The sequence below is a fragment of the Balaenoptera acutorostrata genome, chromosome 15 (assembly GCF_949987535.1).
Source record: "Balaenoptera acutorostrata chromosome 15, mBalAcu1.1, whole genome shotgun sequence".
In the NCBI taxonomy this organism is placed as follows: Eukaryota; Metazoa; Chordata; class Mammalia; order Artiodactyla; family Balaenopteridae; genus Balaenoptera; species Balaenoptera acutorostrata.
The window spans coordinates 17,560,122-17,575,710 of NC_080078.1; the positions used below are offsets into that span (position 1 = coordinate 17,560,122).

Consider the following 15,589-nt stretch of genomic DNA (forward strand, 5'->3'; position numbering starts at 1 on the left):
TCTCCCCTTCCCCCTAAGGTCAGGCTCTGGTTGCCTTCAAGCCTTTGCCCCAGCCGGTCACTCCCTCTGTCTGGAATGCTCTTTCCCAGACCTCTCTGTGGCTGCCTCCAGTTCCCCATTCAAACCTCTGTTTAAGTGTCACCTCCTCCGAGAGGCCCTCCATGACCTCCATGACCGCCCACTCTGAACTGAGCCCCAGGCATTTGCCCTATTTTATTTTCATCACCACACTTTTCACTGCCTGACTTTTTCTTGTTAATCAATGTGCTCATTGTCTGGATCTGTCCACTGGAACCTGAGACCTCTGAGAGCAGACCCCTCCCCCGCCCCCAGGAACAGTGCTTGGCATGTAAAAAGCAGTGATAAATATTCATTGAATGAATGAATGAATGATAAATAAACAAATGATGAGTCTGACATTTGTTCCTGTACAGAGACAATTTGCTCTCCAGAGTTTTCAGATTTGGCCCTGTCCTAGCTCATTCCCATATCCCAGACCCTGGACCTTTACAGCAGGCAGTGCAGCTCTCCCAAGCACCTTGCAATCGGCATTGAACGGAACGAACCATCTATTCATTTAACAAACACGTATGGAACACTTACTGTGCCAGACCCTGGGCTCCATGCTAGGGATTCAGTGGAGAGAAAACAGACCTGGTCCCTGGACTAGTGTGCGGTCAAGCAGGCCTACGCAGTGAGTCTCAAACATACATTCATTCATTCATTCATGAAACACTTACGTAGGGCTTATTATCTGCCAAGCACTATTCTAAGTGCTTTACAGTATAAGCCACTTAATCCTCATATCAATCTATGAGGTAGGCATTATTATTATCCCCACATTACAGTTGAGGAAACTGAGGCACAGACGGGCAAGGTAATCTACCCAAGGTCATATAGCTTGTAAGAGACAGAGCTGGAAACCAGACCCTCCCTTTCCCTTTGTTTCACCCCTGCTTTACTGTGGGCTCACCTTTTGACTCTCCTGACTTTGGCTCTTAATTCTGGCCCCGACACCAACCCCTCCGGCCTTGACAACAGATTTCGGCTTCCTCAGTCTGACCAGCGGAGGGCAGGCCTGGGAGTCATGGCAGCTCTTTTTGCCTTGGGTTCTGGGTGGCATCGCACCCAGCCCAGCTCTGAGCCCTCAGCCAGCATCCCCCACCGGTCAGTGCTGTCCAAGGTCCCGCAGGGGCAGGGAGGAGCCATGCCTGCCTCACCACAGGGGCTGAGAATCCCATGTATGGTGTCAGGAGTTGGGAGGTTCCAGAAACCACAGGATGAGAGATTTACAGCTGTGAGTTTCGTGGTGTAAGTCCATGCCAGGAAGCAGCAGAAGCAGCACGGAAAGCTGCCTTCGGTCAGTTGCCACTGGTTTAGGAGGTGTCATAACTCACAGAAAGTCACTCTTCAATTCAGAGCGAGCTGGAAACAGTTCCTTCTGCTGAGGATTGTGACAGCAGATGCTACTGGTGGTGGGCCTCACTTTACAGAACAAACGTGCTTCCAGAAGCTTGACTGAGGGCTCTCTTTTTTTAAGCAGAATCGTTAGAATGCAATCAGAAAATCTCACCAGCCTATCTTTGAATGATTTGTAATTTTCATTTATTGAATTTTCTTAAAGCATGGCCTTTCATATTTGGGAATAAATGGGATTCAGTTGAGAAATCAATGCATTTCTAAACTAACAATTTGGAAAATTAATTATTCTGCCAACAGGCTGGGTCCAGCTTCTGGGTCTGGTTGGTAGTTTTTGTATTAAAATACTGTTCTGTCCCCACTGTCCTAGTACATGGAGCAGTTGTTCTCATGAACGTTTTCCTGCTTCAGTGGATGTTCTCTGGAATTACCTATGTCTACTGTTATCCCCACTTTATAGATGAGAGAACCAAGGCACTGACAGGTCAGATAACTTGGATAGCATCTGGACAGACATGGTGAGGAAGAAGCTGAACGTTACAACAGCTGAGTGTTTGGAGAGAAAGTCCAGCCTTCAGAAAGGGACCTGGGCAGTGGGTGGGGTTGGGGGTTGGGGCTAAAGAAGGGGTCCTGCCCCACAGAGGGAGCAAGATTCTGGGTAGGGTAGCACTTCTAGAGGGAATGAGCAATGGGCCGAAAGGAGGAGACACCTGTCCTTCCAGCTAACAGACTCCACCATAAGTTACAATGATTAAAAAAAACAGGGGGCGGCAATTCCCTGGCGGCCCAGTGGTTAGGACTCCGAGCTTCCACTGCTGGGGGCCTGGGTTCGATCCCTGGTCAGGGAACTAGGATCCCACAAACCATGTGGCACTGCAAAACAAAAAAATAGTGTGGCATTGTCACAGGAACAGAGAGAGATCCATGGCACAGAATGAGAGTTAGGAATAGACTCATGTAATGTGAGGCTTGGAATGTGGTATAAAAGTGTTATCAAAAATCATTGGGAAAAGAACGGTCCCTTCTATAAGGGTTCAGAGCAATTAACGACTCATTAAAAAAAAATTAAGTTAGATCCTTACTTCACACCATTCACCAAGATAAATTCCAGATAAATTAACATAAATATCTATAAGTATATTAGAAAAAATATAGGATAATGTGTTTATGGTGTTGGTTTTCCTAAAGTAGACACAGGAAGCAAAAAGCAAAAGACTGCTAAATTTGACTGTATTAAATACCAAAATGGGGCTTCCCTCGTGGCGCAGTGGTTGAGAATCTGCCTGCCAATGCAGGGGACACGGGTTCGAGCCCTGGTCTGGGAAGATCCCACATGCCGCGGAGCAACTAGGCCCGTGAGCCACAACTACTGAGCCTGCGCGTCTGGAGCCTGTGCTCTGCAACAAGAGAGGCCGCGATAGTGAGAGGCCCGCGCACCGCGATGAAGAGTGGCCCCCGCTTGCCACAACTGTAGAAAGCCCTCGCACAGAAACGAAGACCAACACAGCCATAAATAAATAAATAAATAAAAATTAAAAAAAAAATCAAAATGTATGACAAAAGCAGTTTTGTTCATAATTGCTAAAACTTGGAAGCAACCAAGATGTCCTTCAATAAGTGATGCATCCATATGGTGGAATATTATGTAGCAATAAAAGGAAAAGAACAAACAAGCCATGAAAAGATAGGGGAGAACCTTAAATCCATATTGCTGAGTGAGAGAAGCCAATCTGAAAAGGCTACATACTGTGTGATTCCAACTACATGACATTCTGAAAGCACCCCAACTATGGAGACAGTAAAAAATCAGTGGTTACCAGGGGTTCAGAAGGAGTGGGGAGGGAGGGATGAAGAGGTGGAGCACAGGGGGTTTTTAGGGCCATAACTATTGGACACAGTAATGGTGGATACATGTCACTATGCATTTGTCAAAATCCATAGACTGTACAACACAGAGAGTGAACCCTAATGTAAACTATGGATTTCATTAATAATAATATATCACTGTTGGCTCATCAACTGTAACAAATATACACTCTGTTGAAAGATGTTAATCATGGGAGAAACTGTGAAGGCAGAGAGAGGGGGCATTTGGGAACTCTGGAACTCTCTGTATTTTCCGCTTAATTTTCTGTAAACCTAAAACTGTTCTAAAAAATAAAATCTATTAGTTAAAAAAAAAGTGCTTTTTCCCTTGTGCTGTACAGGGGGAAGGACAAGCAGTAAGCTATTTGGAGTCTATACAATAGACAGGTTTAGTATCCAGAATACATAAAGAATTTCTATCAATTGATAAGGAGAAAGATTTTTAATAAAAGGAAATTGACAAAGGATACAGCCAAGCACAGTCATAGAAGAAGAAATAAAAATGGTTAATAAATAACATGAAAAATGCCCAAGCTCACTAGTAATAAGGGAAATTATAAAACTTAAAACAATGTTGAGGTGTCATTTTTTACCATGCAATGGGCAAAATTGTTCATGTTTTATAATATCAAGTATCGGTGAGGATTTGGGTGAGGACTCTCACAAAGCTGGCGGAAGTACGACACGGTACCTCTGCTCAGGAGAGCAGTTCACTGACACTGATTAAAATTTAAAATGCACACGCTTTACGACGTGGCAATTCCTCTTGTTGTTCACGCTGGAGACATACTTGCTTGTCCGCACAAAGAGACTTGTAGAAACGTGTTCACTGCAGCATTGCTTAGAGAGCAAAAAGCTGGAAATAACGTAAATACCATCAACTGATTGGATAAATAAAACATGGTGTATCATTATCAGGGAATCTTATGCATCAGTTCCAAAGAATAAGGTACGTCTGTTATGTACCTCTTGGAAGTTCACCAGGAATTGTGTCAAGTAAAGATAAATAAGATACCCACGTGGCTCAGCCCTTGTCTCCTTCTAACAAACTGAGCCAAGGCAGAGGGGACCCGAGAGGCTTCTAGCATACCTGCCGGGGTATGACAGAGGATGGGGTCTAAGCCTGGCAGAGACAGCTGGGGAAGGCAGAGCCTTTAGGAGATCTTCGGGGGCCTCAGCACCTGTCACAGTCACCCTCTCCCTGGATTTCCTGACTCAGGTGCTCCCTGCCAGCCCTGGAGAGCAGCTCTCATCTGACGCCAGAGGTCCATGAGGGGCTGGCCCCGGCCCAGAGATACAGGCAACCAGCGCTGAGTCCTCTGTCTCCGTGGGGCCTGGGGTCAGGTGACTGGAAGGTGACAGGTATGCTGGATCCTGCTGGCTCAGCTCCCGAGGCCCGACTGTGCACACCTCTTCTCTACTCTGCTTTCACTGACATTACACGGGTAGCTTGAAATTGGCCATGGTGGGATTATTCACACCATGGAAATTGGCAAACGCTACAAATCATAGCTTTTTTTCTCTCTCTCTCTCTTTGGGGAACCTGGTGTTAAACATTTACCTTCACACCATGACAACACAGGATGTCCCCCTTTGCCCTCACAGCTGCCTGCAAGGCTGGGTTTCAGGACTCGGTACCTCACTGCCTCTTTACTTCTGTCTTTTCTTATCTCTACCCCTTCTCTCCTTATCTCCATCTCTTCTCTCGTCTCCACAGGGGAAAGGGTGACTGGGGCAACAAGGGGAGGACAGATGCATTCTAGGCAGCGTGGGAAGAGCCCTGGCTTTAAGGGCATTTGGATCTGGGCCCCTGTCACAACTAAGCCATCTACTCTCTTTGTGACCTGGGACAGACTTGACCACTCTGAGCTTCTGTTTTCTCACCTGTAAAATGGGAATAATCATATTCAGGACTACTATATACAGCCTTGGAGGTGTGGTTCTGCTTCAACTCCAGGGAGTGATGTACGCATAGACTGTGATGTGAATGGAGCCGTATGGAGATGTGCAGTGGGCAGCCTGAACAGCGGTACATGGCCCACATCATCATACTTACTTCAGAGGGTTGTTGTGAAGATTAAAAGATAATACTGTAATGGAGGTGAATGAGTCTGACAGAGTGCCTGGCACACAGTAGGTGCACATGCATTGTTGGTTTCCTTCCTTCCTCTTGTCATCTATCTCTTCCCTCCTCATCAATACCGTATCACTCCATCTGAAAATTAGGTCCACGCCAGTTAGCCCACAAAGGCTCCAGATGCCATAGTCCACACGAGCGATGTCCCCAGGTTCATAATAATCCTGGTAACTGTAACGACTGCATGCCCGCTAGGCAGCAGACATGGAGGCTGCCTCGCTTCGTTTCAGCCACTTTTCACCTTACTTGTCATAATCCTCATCTTAGGGTTGAAAGACTTGAAGCTCAGAAAAGTGAGGTGCCTTGCCCAGGGCCGCGCAGTGGAAACGTGGTGGGAAAGGATTCCCGCTCAGATCCCTTGGAATCAGAGTTCTCCCAGCCAGTGGGCTTCAAGATTTTTGACATGACCATGGAAAAACATTTCATATTACAATCGCTATACACACGCACGTGCGTGCGCGCGTGGACGCACACATGTATACAACTGAAAAGTTTCACAAAATGGTATTTACTTCTGCTACATTTGATGGTATCAGATATCTATTCCATTCCACTCTTGTTTATTTTTTTAAATTTTTAAAAATTAATTTATTTTTGGCTGTGTTGGGTCTTCGCTGCTGCGCGCGGGCTTTCTCTAGTTGCGGTGGCTTCTCTTGTTGCAGAGCACAGGCTCTAGGCACGTGACGCACGGCATGTGGGATCTTCCTGGACCAGGGCTCAAACCGGTGTCCCCTGCATTGGCAGGCCGTTTCTTTTTTTTTTTTTTTTTTTTAAAGATTTATTTATTGATTGATTGATTGCTATGTTGGGTCTTCGTTTCTGTGCGAGGGCTTTCTCTAGTTGCAGCAAGCGGGGGCCACTCTTCATCGCGGTGCGCGGGCCTCTCACTATCGTGGCCTCTCTTGTTGTGGAGCACAGGCTCCAGACGCGCAGGCTCAGTAGTTGTGGCTCACGGGCCTAGTTGCTCCGCGGCATGTGGGATCTTCCCAGACCAGGGCTCGAACCCATGTCCCCTGCATTAGCAGGCAGATTCTCAACCACTGCGCCACCAGGGAAGTCCATGTTTGTTTGTTTTAAATGCTGGTTGCAATCCATGCAATCCATGAAGTTGATTTCACAATCCACTGGTCTAGTGAGTCAAGACCTGCAGTTTGATAAACATTCTCTAAGCAACTTCTCCCAAATGACCTTCTAACACAAGTATCAGCAAACTCTGGCCCACAGGCTAAATCCAGCCCAACGCCTGCTTTTGTAAATAAAGTCTGATTGGTACACGGCCATGCTCATCCCTTTATGTACTGTCTACGGCTTCTTTGTGCTGCCACGGTAGAGTTGAAACCCACAAAGCCTAAAATATTTACTTATCTGGTCCCTAACAGAAAAACTTTGCCCATCCAGAAGCAGATCTGACTCTGTGTCTCCCTTGTTTACATTTCTCCAGGGTCTCCCTTTGCCCTTGGGCTCAACTCAAACTCCTTGGCAGGCTTAGAAAACCACCGCCCTCTGGTCTTCTGTGTTTCAGTCCTGCTGACTGTCCTTCCCTGGGGGTCCATGCTCTCCCCAGCGCTAACAGGCCCCTGCTGGGTAGACAAAGCCCCACCTTGCTTCCTGACACCTTGTCCTGCTCCCCCCTCACAGGCCTCCTGGGAATGGTAGCCCACATGATGTACACGCAGGTGTTCCAGGTCACCGTGAGCCTCGGCCCTGAAGACTGGAGGCCCCATTCCTGGGACTACGGGTGGTCCTTCTGGTAAGTGGCTTTTGACTTTCAGACACCAGAGCCCCGAGGCATGCTGGAACTTCAGTAGCTCAACCCAGTTGGGAAACAGAGGAAGGTGGGGTGTCGGGGGGAAGCCCAGAGTCCAAAGATGCTTTGAGATCCTAGAGCTGAGGTTGACAAACTGGCCGCTGGGCCAAATCCAGCCCATCACCTGTTTTTATGTACCCCTCAAGCTAAGGATAGTTTTTACATTTTTAAATGCTTGAACAGATAAATCAAAAGAAGAAAAATATTTGGGGACATGCGAAAATTATGGGAAATTCAGATTTCAGTGTCCGTAAAGTTTTCTCGGAACATAGCCAGGCTTATCGTTTACATATTGTCTACAGCTGCTTTCACGCTACAATGGCAGAGCTGAGTGGTTGTGACAGAGACTGAATGGCCCACTAAGCCTAAAATATTTACTATCTGGCCCTTTACAGATAAAGTTGGCCAGCCTCTGCCTTAGAGGCTGCTCTGGAAGGTGGGATGGAAGCTGTCGAGAGCCTAGTGAAGGGCTCTGGCTACAGGGAGCAGGGGCCAGCACCTCAGAGCATGGTGTGCAAAAGAAAGGCAGAATCCGTCAAGATTCTTTGGCTTGTGAGTGATGAGTCCCAACCTTAAGTAAACAAGAGGTGTGTATTAGTTCATGGAACTGAAAAACCCAGTTGGCTCAGCTGGGGGTGGGGGCATGGATTATAACACAAAAACCCACCCACCTCAGTCCAGTCAATAAGGAAATACCTTGGTTCCTGTAAATGGAAAGTGCAGCTTGGCATGGACTTCAGGGAACGTTTGATCCAGAGTTTCTGTTGTCATCAGGGCTGACTTTTTTTCCTCTGTGGTCACCTGAGCATTGCCCACTCCCCATGTTAACTCTGTCTCTGGGTGGGCTTCCCTCCTAGTGGTGAGAAAGCTTCTTTGAAGCTGGTGCTTCTTCCTTCACATACAGGGGGGAGAAAGAGCTCTTTCCCTAACATTCACTAAAGTCCCAAGCCTCCCTCTGATGAGCCCAACTTAAGTCATTTTCTCTCTTCTGAATCGTCACCATGGCTGGGGGAGTGTCATGAGCACATTGGCACAGCTGGACCATTCCTCTGGAACGAGGAATGAGTCCAAAACTCTCAAATGGTAAGTGGGTGGAATGGATGCTGGGCGAGCTACCACAATGTCTGCTTCAGGCACAGCTGGATCCAGGTGGTCAGGTGATTGATCAGGAACTCAGTCATTCTCTCCCCACTTCTGACTCCATTCTCTTTGTGGTGGCTTTATTCATAAGCAGCTTTTCCCCAGGTGGTAGCAAATTTGGTCACCAAGCCCAGTTCTAGGCTTACATGTTACAAATGTAGCAATACCAGCAGAGAGATGGGGCCTCTTTCCAATATCGCCAGCCAAAATCTTGGTTATGACTTTCACTGGGTTAGCTTAAGTCATGTGACCATACTGCAACCAATGATTTAGACCCTGAGGAGACTCAGCTGCTCTAATTGTCTGGCCTAAGTCATGTGGTGCAGAGGGTGGAGTTGCCCCATCCAAACTCTTGGACAGGAAGATGGAGGAGAGGTCCTCTAATGGAAAACTGGGGGTGGGGCAAGGGCGGAGCGAGGTGTTCTCAAAAGGAGGAATGTGCACTGGAAAGACAGTGACCACAGGTGTCTGTTACGCAGGGCATCCAGGTCCGGTTCTGGTGCCTAGGCGCATTTATCCACTCAGTCATTTAACACATATTAACCGAGTGAGCACTTATTTGGGGGCAGCTGGTGCTGGGGCTCCTAGGTGCTGGGGGTACAGCAGTGGCTGAGACAGTGTGGTAACAGGGGATTAAGACAATGGACAAGCAGTACTTTGAGCCATGCTACGATGTGGGTGGTTGGCTGGTGGGGGGGGCGGCGAGTCACAGACAGCCACGGAAGCACAGAGAAGGGGTCACTGACCCAGCTTCCCCTGGGGAGGGTCCTCGGGGGAGAATTTGGTCAGGCAAGCTGGTGGAGGAGGGAATAAGATAGCGTGTTGGGCAGGGGAATGGCAGGTGCAAAGACTTGCCAGTGAGAGGGCTTCTTGGGGGGAAGGTGGTCAGAATGGAGCAAGAAAGGCTTTGACTGTGACCAGTGGGGACTCCTGCTGTTTTTCTGCCCCTTCCCACTCTCTGCTTGGCTCCACCCCCTTAAAGCTAAAGGCATGTGCCCTAAAGGGACCTGGACCCGTCAACACAGACCCTGATCCCTTTAAGTAGAACAGTCGTGGGGAAACCGCACAACAGCGCTATGAGGTAGGTGGTTCATGGAGGGGAAACTGAGGCACAGAGAACTTAGGTAACCTGTCTGGGGTCATCCAGCTTGTGAGCAGCGGAGCTGGGATTTGAACCCAGGCAGTCTGGCTCTGGAGCCCATGCTCTCAACCTCTGTATTCTGCCTCTCGGAGGGGATGGGCTAATAGTAAGACAGTTCATGTGTGTTTAGCACATGGCACATGTAAATGCTCAGGGAACACTAGTTCTTCTAATATTATCGTTATTGACATGAAATTTAACACGCACAATAACCCCCTGTTGCATATGTAGACACTGAGGCTCAGAAAGGTTGGGTCACTTGCCCAGGATTCCAAACCCCTTCCCCCCACGTGCCTCTCTTTCCAGCAGCCCCTGGCTCTCCACCTGGCCTGGAGCCCAGGCTGCTGGTCTCCCACGGGAACCTTTCTTCCCCTGAAAGCCAGACCTCCTGCCCTGCTCCTCAGCTCCCCCCGGGCCAGCCTCTCAAGGGGCACCCAATTCCCATTTGACTTATTTAAGGCTGGTGCCCAGTGTGCGGCCCCTATTAGGTCTGATCCATTTCTCCTTGTCACTGAGGCCCGCAAGATGGATCAGCCCCATTTGTCATCCCTCGCATCTGGGGGCCTTGGCAGGGCTGTGCAGCGTCATCTCTCTTGTTTAATATGTGTGCGGCCATGTGTCAAAATTCTGCCCCCAGCCCCCGACCAGGGAGGAGGTCAGCTCCACGGCAAGACAGCACCAGCCTCTGTCTCCTGGCCCAGCAGGAGAGGAAGAACGGGCTGCAGGGGCTTGTCGGCTGGGGCTTCTGAGGAGCTCAACGGATGTTGGGGACCAGCTTTCGAGAGCCACACCTGCACGGGAAGGCGAAGTTTCCATGGTTAGGGGTCCACCAGCCTGGGTTCAAACCTCACCCTGACGGGCACTGCCGGCCACTGTGAGCAGCATAAAGGGGTGGTTGAGGGGCGGCCTCTGGAATCAGACAGCTTGGGAGCAGATCCTGACCCTGACCTTCACCAACTGTGGGCCTGGCCAAGTCACTTACCCTCCCTGCGCCTCAGTATCCTCAGCTGTAAAATGGGGACAACCTGAGTTTCCACGTCATGGGGCTCTTGTGAGTGGTGTTCTAGTTCTCTGTTGATTCATCAGACGTCATCAGAAAATTTAGTGGCTTAAAATAAAAAATGTCTTATTATCTCTTATGGTTCAGCGGGTTGACCCAACTCAGCTGGGTGGTCCTGGTTCGGGCTCTTCCACGATGTTTCAGTCAGATGCTGTCTGGGGCCAGTCCTCTGGGGCCCCACTGGGCTAGGCATCCAGGGTGGCCCCTCACAATGTTGGCAGTCGGTGCTGGCTGGCACTGGGAGCTCGGCTGTCAGCGAGACTGGCTTCTCAGCCACGGTGGTTGGGTCCCTGGAGAGTGCCCCAAGAGATCCAAGTGGAAGCTGCAAGTTTATTTCATGACCCTGCCTCAGAAACCACGCAGTGTCACGTCTGCTGCATTCTGATGGTCAAGAGCAAGTAATGGGGCCAGAGTCAAGGAGAAAGTGCTGCACAAAGCATGAACCCCAGGAGGTGTGTCTCAGGGGTGGGGGGCATCTTTGGAGACTGTGTGAAATAACGCACATGAGGCACTTAGCACAGAGAATGTGCTTGATGCGTTTTGCTATTAAAGGCAAGCGACCCATCCTCTCCGAGTCTCAGCTTCTTCATCTCTGGAGTAGGGATCACAGTAATGCAGGTCTAATGGGGTTATTGTGAGGGCCATGTGACACCCAGCTCTTAAAGTGTGTATACACAGTAACTGCTCCGTTAAGTGGCAGTGATTATAAATGGTGATAATGACATTGGGCCTTTGGTAATGCCACTGTCACTTTTTGAGAGACATGTGACCCAAATGTCCAAGAGGATGACATCTGGTGGGCATGCAGGCAGCCCTTTGCGCTCCGTTCTCCCCAGTCTCCCCCGACTTGCTGCTCATGCTTGTTTTCAGGACTTCAGTGTTTCCTTGAGATCCAGCCCTGGCTGCACCCTCCCCTCACGCCCAGACTCCCCTCCGTGGGCACCCACTAAGCTGCGGAACCCCATCCCTGCCCTGCACCCCGGTCCCTCCAGCTCTCCTGCCTGCTCCTTTTTTTCAGCTCTTTGTCTTAACTCTCTCCAGGTCCTCCTATGACAGTGCCAAGGCAAGACCCTGGGGGGTGGGGGGCACGGGGACACAGCAGATGCTTGGTGTGGGGAAGGGGTGGATGAGACCAAGGTTGGTCAGCGCCTCCTTTGTACCAGGCACACCAGGAGACACTTTACAAGCCCTGAGCTTTCCGGTCCTGCCACTGACTCCCACTCGGAGGGGTTGCCATGCATACTTGAGGGATGAGGACACAGGCTCAGAAAGGGCAAAGGCCCAAGTCACACAATTAGCTTCAGAGGCTCCAAATTGCATGAAGCCCAGGGCTGAACCCAGCCTGTAGATATTTTGTTTGACCTGCCACAGTGGTTTTATTTTTTTTTAATTTGCATTTATTTCTATCATTCAAATTCGTAAAAACTTTACATAAAAATCCAGGTTTCTGCCTTCTCTTGACTGTTGGAAGATATGTCTGTGTCTAGCCTGCATTGCCGCATGGCAGCAGGCAGCTTCAGCTGAGTAGAGGCTGCCCTCTTTAGATGAGGCACCTGCTCTCTACTTCACCCCAGTCCCCACTGCTCGCTATTGCCTTCCCTTTCCTTACAATTTCCTCACTTAGTCATTTGTCTGACCCTGCAGGAAATGGAGTTTGTGACCCCAGTTGGAATGTCAACATGTCAGTTTTCCTGGTGATGGTGGGAGAATGGAAAGCTAGTCACTTTCTACTTCCGTTTTGCATTTGATCAAAATGGAGAGGGGTGGATAAAGGGGCCCTCCTACCCTAGCACACACGGTGAAACACCAATCCTGAGCATTCATGTGACAGAATGAGGGTAGTAGAAGGTCATGGAGTTGTAGCTTATAAAAGCTGGATGCCCAGAGAGGTTAAGTAGTTTGTCCCAGGTCACGCAGCAAGAGAGTAGCAAGTTAGGCCAGGTCCCAGGAGGGTGGTGCCTCTCTGTTTGCATCTGTGTGTCATGTGGTGGCCTCACCACTGTCCTCCTTTCTTCCCCTCCCCTCCTCTTCAGTCTACATGACCCTGTGGAAACAGCAGGCTAGCCCTTTCCCTCTCTGGGGATCCCAGGCTGCTCTGCCCTCTCTGCAGGGCCGAGCTGGCATTTCAGCAAGTTGATCCCTTGCAGTGGGAGAGGGGGGTTCTGGAAGAGCCTTGGCCACAAAGAACCACTGGACAGGGTGTTTGCTGGTGTTACCGAGAGGCTGTGTGGTCAGCAGGAATCTCTTGCTCTTACTCATCCCCCCCGCCCCAGGCAGGTGGCACTGGCTTCCTTTTCTCTAAGACCAGGGCAGGGAGAGAGCACTGTGGTGCCCAAGGGTGCCCTGCTGCCATGGATGGACCAGCTGGGCCCCCAGAACCTGCCGTCATCATCTCCTGGCCCCTTCAGTTCACAGGCACTGAGGATGGCCTACATTAGGAGCATCTGTGCCATGTCCTGCCCCACACAGTGACTCTACGCCCATCTGGCCTGCAGGTGGACGGGGGCTGCCTCCCTCAGTGACCAGGTACAATCTTTCCACCGAGCAGGGCCTGGGGTGGATTTCAAGGTGGCATCCATGCATCTCTGAATCTGGTCCCCTAGCATCCCCCGACCCACCCCTATAGCTCCCAGAAGACAGAGAGTTAGCTGACAGCCACCCCCTGCCCCTCCCCCATCCGTGTCACAGTGTCCACTCTGTCCCTGTCTCCAAAAACCAGGCCAACCACCCACGTACCTCACTGTACCAGTCCAGCCATGTAAGCTGCAAACACCAGCGGGCGTTCCAGACTCGAAGTTTTCAATCTGTGCCCTGCATGGGGGCCTGAGAGCCGGGGGTTTGGGGGAGCAGGGAAGTTGAAGACTCACAGATGCACCCCTGAACCCCTCACCCACATCAAAACCAGAACAGTTTTTTTTCTATCTGTTTTTATTTTATCTGTATTTATTCATTCTACAAATATTTATTGAGCACCTACTATGTGCCAGGCACTGTTTCAGGTGCTAAGGATATAGCAGTGAACAAAATAAAGCTCCTGTTTTCATAAAGCTGACATTCTGGAGTGTGGGGGAAGACAATCCGAAAACAAACAATAAGGACTTGCACTTCTGGGAAGATGGAGCAGACACACTTCTCCCTACCCTCCTGCTAAGTACAACTGAAATCCCGGACAGTATACATAAAACAAACATAATAAGCCTCTGAGAGGTGGAGGGAAGACAGTAGGCTAGCTAAGGACCCAAGGGATAACACACTGGTGAGTACTTTTTGTCTCCTACATCCCAGATTTGGAGCTGAAGAAATCAGCAACTCAGAAATGCCGAAAGGCACCGACCCCCACGCCCCCCCACAAAAACGCCTCTAAAAGTCTGCTTTCTAGTCAAAGAACCAGAAAAGGGCCAGCCTACCAAGACAGAAAACTTTTAGCAATAACTGCTCTACCCAGTCACCCATCACAGAAAAATAACAAAAACAAAACAAAAGGGCTTCCCTGGTGGCGCAGTGGTTGAGAATCTGCATGCCAATGCAGGGGACATGGGTTCGAGCCCTGGTCTGGGAAGATCCCACATGCCGCGGAGCAACTAGGCCCGTGAGCCACAACTACTGAGCTTGCGCATCTGGAGCCTGTGCTCCGCAACAAGAGACACTACAATAGTGAGAGGCCCGCGCACCGCGATGAAGAGTGGCCCCCGCTTGCCGCAACTGGAGAAAGCCCTCGCACAGAAACGAAGACCCAACACAGCCAAAAATAAATAAATAATAAATAAATAAATTAAAAAAATAGAATCTAGGCAATAAAATAAAGTCTAACCTTTAAAAAAACAAACAAACAAAAAAAAACAAAACAAAAGAATCCCCAAACAACAACAACAAAACCACCCTGTGGCTCTACCCCACTCATGCCAAGTTTAGTTCTCATGTCATCAGGCTATAATGAGGCACTCAACTGCACGCCCACGTCCTGCTGAGCTGGTACCAGAGTAGGGAGCTGTGACTTGCACCCTGCTTGACGGTAATATGCCCCACCCACCCCTGAGTGTCAGTGGAGGTCACCTGGAGAGCCTGGACTCCCACCCCCAGTAGGCAGTAACAAGTAAGAACCCTCCCTATCCCTGCTGGAGTGGTGTCAGAGGAGAAGTAGTGGAGAGTCAGGATTTTCACCACTGCCCAGTGGTGATGAAGTCATCCCCCTCCCTGTGGTGTCAGTGGAGGCAAACTGGGGAGGAGTAACGAGGCACTTCTGCCCCTCCCAACCAGAGTTGTATCTGCAAAGGCCTAAGGGGGTCAGAACTCCCACCCCTGCCCAACAGTAACCAGGAACCTTTCCATCTTGAATGTCAGTGGTGGCCCAGTGGGAAACCTGGACTTCTACTCCTACCTGGCATTCACAAGGCAGTGTTCCCCCTTCCTGTGTCAGAACAGTGTCAGAGGAAGTCAGCTAAAGCAGAAGGTTTAAACAAGATCCAGAGTCTCGTAAAAAAATACCCCAAATGTCAAGTTTGCAACTAAAAATCACTCACCATATCAAGACCTGGGAAGATCTCAACTTGAAAGTAAAAAGACGAGATCCCAATACTGAGATAACAGAGATGTTAGAATTATCTGAGAAAGATTCTAAAGCAATCATGAAAATGCTTCAACAAGCAATTACAAACACCCTTGAAACAAATGAAAAAAATAGAAAGTCTCAGGAAAGAAATAAGTCTCAGGAAAGAACTAGAAAATATGAAAAATAAACAAGCGGAAATTTTAGAACTGAAAAATACAATAACTGAAATAAAAACTTCAGTGAGTGGGCTCAACAACAGAATAGAGAGGACAGAGGAAAGAATCAGTGAACTTGAAGATAGAAGTCACCTGATCTGAACAACAGAGAGAAAATAGACTTTAAAAAAATGAACAGAGCCTCAAGGACCTCTGGGACTATAACAAAAATCTAACATTGGAGTGCCAGAAGGGGAGAGGAAAGAGGGTGCTGAAAAAATACTGAGAAATAATGGCTGAAAAATTCCCCAATTT

The 15,589-nt window shown here is 49.2% G+C and overlaps 1 protein-coding gene across 3 annotated transcripts in view; it reads left to right on the forward strand.

The window, feature by feature from the left end:
- Positions 1-15,589, forward strand: part of GSG1L (GSG1 like) — a 212,156-nt gene that overhangs the window by 163,416 nt on the left and 33,151 nt on the right. For all 3 annotated transcript variants that reach the window (XR_009005440.1, XM_057529350.1, XM_057529352.1), the window contains exon 4: positions 7,061-7,172. Coding sequence is in view for 2 of the 3 variants with exons in the window: in XM_057529350.1 (XP_057385333.1) it covers positions 7,061-7,172 (112 nt within the window). In the remaining variant the exon portion in view is untranslated. The remainder of the gene's footprint in view (positions 1-7,060; positions 7,173-15,589) is intronic.